Below are 8,321 nucleotides of genomic sequence, written 5' to 3' on the forward strand. Positions count from 1 at the left end.
TCATTCATTCATTCATTTTTGAGTACGTCCTTACTTTCTGCTCTACGAGTTGCTCCAGCATCATCTTGCATACTTTCTACTCTAATCCTGGAATCAGCCATTTCTCCAAGAAGCCCCAGTTCCTTTTATTGGAGAATGGTGTGAGAGACCAAGATCTGGGTGCTGGTTCTGCTTCTTGCATCAGGTGTGTCCTTGCTTCCAGGTCCTGTCAGCTGACAGAGCAAGGAGACATGTATTCTACTAGCCCATGTATGTATACACATCTGTGCATGTTTCTGTGTGTGACCACCTGTACCCACAGTAAATGAATCAAGAGTTGATACTGATGTCTCCAATTCCAATCCATTACCACAATGTTCATTCTAGCCTCTTCCCTTTGCTTACCTGTAACCTTCACTCCAGCACAAGAAGCGTGGCGTCCATCATCCAGCATCTATTTAATTGCTCGAGTCCAGTGTATGTGTAGAGTGTATCAGAATCATTACATGTCCCTGCACCCCTCCTCACGGGAAATAAGCCCATCACCCAGAGCAGTGCTTATGTGCAGTTTCTTTCACCTTTAGTCTTACAAGCTTCACTCACTTCTAAATGTATTTTACCTCTCAATTCATAAAGGTGTTTTATATGTTTTTAATGCAGTTAAAATATTTTGTCACATTTAGCATTACATCTCAGAAGCCCTCAATTTCCTAAATAATATATATATTTTTAGTTTGCATACATTAAAGTTCACTTTTTGTGCTATGAAGTTCTGTGGGTGTTGACAAATGCTTTGTGTCACATATCCACCATTTCAGCATCCTGCAGAATAGTTTGGGCCCCTAAAGTGTTCCTGCGGCTTCACCTGTTCAACCTTCCCTCCTTCCCTCAAGCTGTGTCAACCATTGTTGTTGTTTTTGTTTTTGTTTTAACTCATCACTAGTTTTTTTTTCTTTTCCAGTATGTCCTATAATTGGAGTCATACAATACGTAGCCTTTTGAGATTGGCTTCTTTCACTTAGAAACATACGTTTGAGGTTCATCCATAGCCTTTTCTGGTTTGTGAGCTCTTTTCTCTTCATGGCCAGATAATATTCCTTTGTATGCATGCACCCGGGCTTGCTTACCCATTCACCCCTTACAGGGCATCTTGGTTGTTTTAGCCACTGTGCATAAAGCATCAATAAACATTCCTGTGCAGGTTTTTGTGTGCAAGCAAGTTTTCAAATCAGGTGGGTAAATAAATACCTAGGAATACAGTTGCTGGATTGTATGGGAATACTGTGTTAACTTTGTAGGAAAGTGCCAAACTGTCCTCCTAAGTGACTGTACAGGTTTGCACGCACCGTGGCAATGAATGAGAGCACCTTGTCCTTCACATCTTCACCATCATTTGGTATCTTCAGTTTCTTTTGATTTTAGTTATTCTAATATATATGTTTTAATTTGTAATTCCCTAATGACAGATGATATAGAACATTTTTTTCTTTGGTAATTTGCCATCTGTGTAACTTCTTCAGAGAGCTGTCTGTTCTTTTGCCCATTTTTTAATTGGATTTTCTTATTGTTGAGTTTTAAAAGTTCTTTGTATATTTTGGACGTTAAGTATTTTTTATCACGTATATGTTTTGCAGATATTCTTTCCTTTCCTGTGACTTGTCTCTTCATCTCCTAATAGTGTCCTTCTCAGAGTAGAAGTCTTTAATTTTAAGAAAGTTCAACTTACCAATTTTTATTTCATGGACTATGCTTTGATATTGTATTTAAAACTTGTCATCGGGGGCACCTGGGTGGCTCAGTCATTAAGCGTCTGTCTTCTTCTCAGGGTGTGATCCCGGAGTTCTGGGATCAAGCCCCACGCTGGGCTCTTCCGCTGGGAGCCTGCTTCTTCTTCTCCCACTCCCCCTGCTTGTATTCCCTCTCTCACTGGCTGTCTTTCTACTGTCAAATAAATAAATAAAATCCTTAAAAAAAAAAAAAGACTTGTCATCAAACCCAAGTCACATTGATTTCTTGATTTCTTCTGAATTTTCTTTAAGTTTTGTATTTTATGTGAGGTCTAAAATCCATTTTGAGTTAATTTTTGTGAAAGATGTGTCTAGGTTCTTTGTGTGTGTGTGTGTGTGTGTGTGTGTGAGAGAGAGAGATATGATGTTCATTTTTTCCGGCAGTATTTGTTAAAAGACTTCTTCACTGAATTGTCGTTGCTCCTTTGTCAGTGGTCGCTTTGACTACATTTCTGTGGATCAATTTCAGGTCTGTCTCTTTTGTTCCACTGTTCTGTGTATCTATTTTTTCCATCAGTACTTACTACCTTCATTATTGTATCTTAATAATAAGTCAAAATCAGAAACTGTGACTCGTCCAAAATTTTCTTCTTCAGTATTGTGTTGTCTGTTTTGGGTCTTTTGCCTTTCTGTATATTCTCCAGAATATGCTTGTCAGTCTACAAAGTAGCTCTCGGGGATTTTGATTGGGATTATACTGAGTATATAGGTGAAGATGGAAAGAATTAGCAACTGAATAGTACTTACTGTAACAATCATTTTAAGCATGAGATATTTCTCCTTTGATTTATTTCATTAGAGTTTTATGGTTTTCTACATAGAATAGTTGTTCATATTTTGTTAGATTTGTACCAAAACATTTCATTTCTTTTGTTGCTTTAATAAATCTTATTATTACTTTGTATTTTTAAAAATTTTTATTATGTATTTTTTTAAAGACTTTATTTTTTAGAGCAATTTTAAATCCACAGCAAAATTGAGGGGAAGGTACAGAGATTTCCCACAGGCCCCTTGCCCCCACATTTGCATAAGAAAATATACAACACTTCATGAATTGGTATGTCATCTTGGAGCTGGGACTATGCTAATCTTATCTGTATTGCTCCAATTTTAGTATATATCTTGCCAAAACAAATGCTGTTAAATTATATTTTATTTTCAGATTTTAGTTGTTCATTGCTGGTAGGTATATATTGTTGAGCTATTAATTTTGTATTCTGAGACCTTAGTTTTGTGCAGTAAGCTCTAGGAGTTTTTTGTTTTGGTTGCTTGTTTGCTTGCTTTGTTTTATTTTGTTATGATTGATTGGGAATTTTTACACAGAAATGATGTCACCTAGAAATAAAATTTTATTTTTTCTTTCACAATCTTATAAGTTTATTCCCTTTTCTTACTGAATTAGGACTTCCAGTAAAATTTGAATTGGAGTAGTAAGAGTGGACATCCTTGCCTTATTCCCAGTTGTAAGGGGAAAGCATTCAGTTTTGCACCGTTCAGTATGATAGTAGTTATAGGTTTTTGTACATTTTTGTTTCAACTTGAGAAAATTTTCCTCTATTCCTACTTTGCTGAGAATTTTTATCAAATTATGTTGCATTTTATTAAATGCATTTTGTGCTCTTTATGATTGTATGATTTTTTTTCCCTTAAGCCTTATTGATGTGGTAGATGATATTGATTTGCTAGTGTTGAACCAGCCTTACATACCTGGAATAAATCCCATTTGGTCATGGTACTTAATTTTTTATTATATTGTTGGATTGAATTAACTACTGTTTTTGAGGAATTGTACTCCTTTGTTCTTGAAAAGATACGGATTTATAGTTTTGGTTTGTTTGTTTGTTTTTCATTTCTTAATGTCTTTAATGGCTTTGGTTATTAGGAGGCCTCATCCTTTTTCCCCTTTGGATGACATGTCTGTTCGTGGGGAGGTTAGATATCAGCTAGGTCAGTTCCTTGGCATCTTCCCTATACTAATATATGAAAGAATGCACCAGTGAAACCATCTGGGCTTGGTGCTTTTTTTTTTTTTTTTTTTTTTTTTTTAAATAGGGGGATGGAGAGGGGCAGAGCAAGAGGGAGAACCTTAAGCAGACTCCACACCCAGTGCACCTGATGTGGGGCTCGATCTCACAACCCTGAGGTCATGACCTGAGCCAGAAGTGACATGAGTCAGACACTTAACTGACTAAGCCACCCAGGCACACTGGTGCTTTCTTTTTTGAAAGGTTATTACTTTTTCACTGAAGTTCTTTAATAGACATAACTTTATTCAGATTACTTAATTCCCCATTTGTGGGATTTGGTCATTTGTATATTTCAAGGAATGAGTACAATTCATCTGAGTTCGCAAATTTGTGGGCCTAGAGTTGTTCATAATCTTCCTTTTCTATCCTTTAATGCCCTTGAGGTCAGTAGTGATGACCCCAATTTCATTTCTGATATTGTTTATTTTTCGTGTTTAGCATATCTAGAGTTTGTCAATTTTATTGATCTTTTCAAAGAAACAGCTTTTGGTTTTGTTAATTTTCTCTTAAGTTTTTAGCTATGTATTTGCTATCCCAATCACACTGAAGGAGATAGGAGATATGTAGGCAGCTACATTATCTGTGACAGTTCTCCTTATTTGGGGTATGTTGTCTGTGGGAGGTGGATCAGGCCAAATCTTTGTGGTGTAGCCTCATTTTTCTGTCTTCATTTCTTCATAGGCCTTGCACATTTTCTCAAGTTTTTGCTTACGTTGTGCTATTCTTGATAGAGCCTCCTTCTTCCTTCCTCTCTGACTTGAAACCTTAAATTTTATGTTAGAAGTACATAAATATGTTGAATTCTACCTCAGAAAATATCTGTTTATTTAACTTAAGAATGGTATTTTAAATTATTATGTGTTCAATACATTTTTGGGGAAGGTATGTTTAATTTTCTCTTTCATGGAACTCCGATCTGATGTATACTTTGGTTACTAGCTTTGCTGCTGGTGTGTTATCAGTTTGAAGATCCCTCTAGCCTCAGTTTCCTTGTCCATAGACAAGCAGAATATAGCCCACTTCACCGTGTAGTCATGAAGGTTGGCTGTGACCCTGGCCTGGCATCAGAGAGAAGTCCTCAGTAGATGCAGCCTTCCCACTTGTCATAGCTTCCTACTCTGTATTTTAGCCAGAAATCGAGTGTTGGGGTTTCTTTGATGTTATAATATTTATCACTGCTTGGATAAGCCGCTTTAATGACTTAACTTCCTTTTGGTATGTAGTAGTTTCTCATTTCCTTTAGTTTTCATGTTGCATATGATTTCCTTATTTCTTTTTATAGTAATATGGAACATTGCTTTTCCTGAGATCTAAATGCATGTGAACCATGGAATGGGAGAGAATATGATGAATACTGCTAACTTGAACCTCTTTCTTGCAGGGGAAGGGGAGGAGTCACAGCCCGGCCAGTTGGAGTTGGTGTTCCACGAGGGACGCCAGCTTCCAGGGGAGTGCTTTCCACCCGAGGGCCAGTGAGTCGGGGAAGAGGACTTCTGACTCCCAGAGCAAGAGGAGTTCCCCCAAGTGGGTACAGACCTCCGCCGCCTCCTCCAACACAAGAGACCTATGGCGATTATGTAAGTGAGGGGTCACACAGCAGCTCTGCTGATCTGCCTGAGCCAGTGCTCGCCCAGCATGGGATGTTGGAACCAAGTACGCACCCTTACTTGGCTGTAGTTCTCCAATATTCTACCTTAGTTCAACAAACATTTATTGAGTGCTAAATAAGACATGATCCTAGAAATATAAAAAATGAGAAAACAATAGCCTCTTTTGCCAAGTAGCTTACATCTGTGATGGGGAAGATGAATTTGGGTGGTGGGGAAGTTGGAGCCCAGGATCAAGGAGACATGTTATCCAGCTCTTACAGGTTTTAATGTAACATTCATTCATGTTCCACTCCAGGTTGCCTCTGAGTAATTCAGTCATGTAAAAATGAATCACATGTACCAAGTTGTTTTTACCCTGAAGTATTTCCTCTTAAGCACTGCTGTTGAATGTGGATTCTTAGGTGAAGGTTTTTTCAGTGAAGAAAACAAAAGTTCCCAATTTTTTTATATTAATGCAAGTCAGTCAGAGTTTCCATTTACCATTCAATAATTCTTTGATACGGTTTATAGACTTAGTGAACACAAAAGAAGGAAAATATATCCGTGGAAACTGGGTAGAGGGGAAGGGCAGAGGAGTTCTTCAACAAGAATACAAGCCCCCTGGGATTCTTCCTGTGACTTCCAAGTTTAACGGAAATAAAGAAAATAAGTGGTGGATAGATGTTTCATGTTAGTGGTTGAAAGTCTTAAAGAAACAGTACATGAACTGTTATCAGAGAGAAGCAGTGATGGGTGGTGGGGATGAAGTGCAGGAACCAATGGGTTTTCATGTTTTATATCGGGGATCTCTTGCTGGGTGCTCGGCACCTCTCTGCATGGTGTCTGGAAGGCTGCATTCATTCTCTGGGCTGCAGACAACATCTTCAGCTACATCGGCAGCCACTGCAAAGATCAGAGTCTTTGTCCTGGACGTACTGAACTTTGTGTCATTCCCTGGGTATGCTGTGTCCTCTTGGGCTTCCAGACCTTTGTTCGTGCTGCTCTCTCTGCTCGGAATCTCATACTTCTTGTTTGTCCTTGTAAACCTAGGTCAGCTATCCCTAGGGAAAGTCAGAGGAGGCAGGAACTGCCATATTGAGCATTACTACCGTTGTCACATGTCTCTCTCCTGCCTACACAGGACTTCTGGAGGGGCAAGGATGGTTAGCTTCTCTCTCTCTATGACTGGCAGAGAATGGATCCTGGGAACTCAGTGAATTTAACAAATAAATCCCATAATACTTTCACCATTTTGCTATTCAGTTGGGGAAGGATGTGGCCTCTATCTCTTCTCCTTGTTTTTTTTCCACAATTTGACATGTTCCTATGTCCTAATATTCTGACCAAACTGACAATAATAATCATGCCTCGAGCTCTTCCACAAATGCTGAGTCTCTTGAGAATAGCAGAGGCTGCAAAGGGAAGAAAGTGCTGTTTGGTTTCTTTTAGGTAGGCCCAGTGTCTGTTGTTTCCACCTGGGCTTACGTTGAGTTCTCTTAGGTTTGGATTAATGTAGGTCTGGCTAGATGGTGTCGCCGTAACCATCAGGCAGAGGGTGTGGGAAACCCAGATCCTCAGCCCTACTGCACCATCTGTGTGGTATGAGTCAGGCAAGGTGCTTGTCCGGCTTCACAGCCCCATTTCAGAAAGAGCTGTTGCCTTCTCTCCGTATATTAATTCACCTTTCCACTCAATAAGATGGATTGGATTCCCACTGTGTGAACAAGACACACATGTCCTCTGTCTCTCTGTGTACACTCTAGTGAATCTAGAATGAAATTAGATGAATACAAATAAACATTTCTTGAAAGGTTCAAGTCCAGGGAAAAGGGGGGAGAAATTTAAGGCACTTTTTTGTTTTGTTTTGTTTTTTGTTTTATCTACTTGTAGCTCTGATTTTTTATTTATTTATTTATTTTTTGGTAAATGATGAGAAAGACATTAAAACAATTGATTTGGAAAGTATTCTGTTGAGTTAATTTACTTCCCTTTCCACTGACTACCATGGATAATGGGACAGTGGCCATGCAGAAGAATACGTGTGTCCTTTCAGGGGCAGACAGGATTTGAGAGCTTCATGGGGAAAGGGAGCCTTCACTGTTTGGGTCCCACACTCACCTGGCAGTCCTCCAGGCACTAACTGTCACTGTGGCTGCAGTTCCAGCATGGCAGCCTCTTCCTGCCACACCGCAGTATAGCCTTCAAGTAACTGACAGCCACGATTGCTGTCCTCGTTTGAATTTACCTGGAGTGCAGCATTGGCAATTGTTGTCACAGTCATACAACGACTCTTGTACATGTGACTGCTTTCTGAGTGTGCTCTAGGCGATAGGACACACACACGAGAAAAATATGACTGACTCTTGAACAACACGGGTTCCAACTGCATGGGTCCACCCATATGTGGATTTTTCTGATAATAACGGTATAGTACTATAAATGTATTTTATCTTCCTTAGGATTTTCTTCATATTTTCTTTTCTCTGGGTTACTTTATTATAAGAGTGTAGTATATAATACATACAACATACAAAGCATGTGTTAATCAACTATGTTATTGGTAAGGCTTCCGGTCAGCAACAGGCTATTTATTAATAGTTAGGTTTTGGGGTCATCAAATGTTATATGCAGATTTTCTGCTTCATGGGAGCCCGTGCTTCTGACCCCTCATCGTTCAAGGGTCAGCTGTACTGTCATGAGTACACCCTCTTCCCCAAGTTGAATTACTGTCATGAGGAGTTTGGGTTATGTGCTCTACCTTTTCCTCTTGATTTGTATCTGTTACTCCTGGGAACACTTATTGAATAGCCAAGAACAAGGATTTTCCCCATTTCGCCTAGCATTTTGCAAGCCTTCTACACTGTTGCAGGGAAAGCTGCAGTAGCTGAACACTGTACCTAGCAAACAGTGTTGGGAGCTGGTGTGAGGAGGAGACACAG

General features: G+C 39.2%; 1 protein-coding gene and 1 non-coding gene across 2 annotated transcripts in view; one reads left to right on the forward strand and one right to left on the reverse strand.

The window, feature by feature from the left end:
• The window catches only part of LOC100463669 (KH domain-containing, RNA-binding, signal transduction-associated protein 3), a 116,318-nt gene extending 110,776 nt beyond the window's left edge, over positions 1 to 5,542 (forward strand). Inside the window, exon 6 of the mRNA XM_034668649.1 lies at positions 5,175 to 5,542. Coding sequence (XP_034524540.1) covers positions 5,175 to 5,517 — 343 coding nt within the window. The 3' untranslated portion in view covers positions 5,518 to 5,542. The remainder of the gene's footprint in view (positions 1 to 5,174) is intronic.
• Positions 2,798 to 2,902, reverse strand: LOC117803934. Its single transcript, XR_004628049.1, has one exon. It is a non-coding gene; the product is annotated as a U6 spliceosomal RNA (small nuclear RNA).
• Positions 5,543 to 8,321: the final 2,779 nt, after the last annotated feature.

The sequence above is a fragment of the Ailuropoda melanoleuca genome, chromosome 9, assembly GCF_002007445.2.
Source record: "Ailuropoda melanoleuca isolate Jingjing chromosome 9, ASM200744v2, whole genome shotgun sequence".
NCBI lineage: Eukaryota > Metazoa > Chordata > Mammalia > Carnivora > Ursidae > Ailuropoda > Ailuropoda melanoleuca.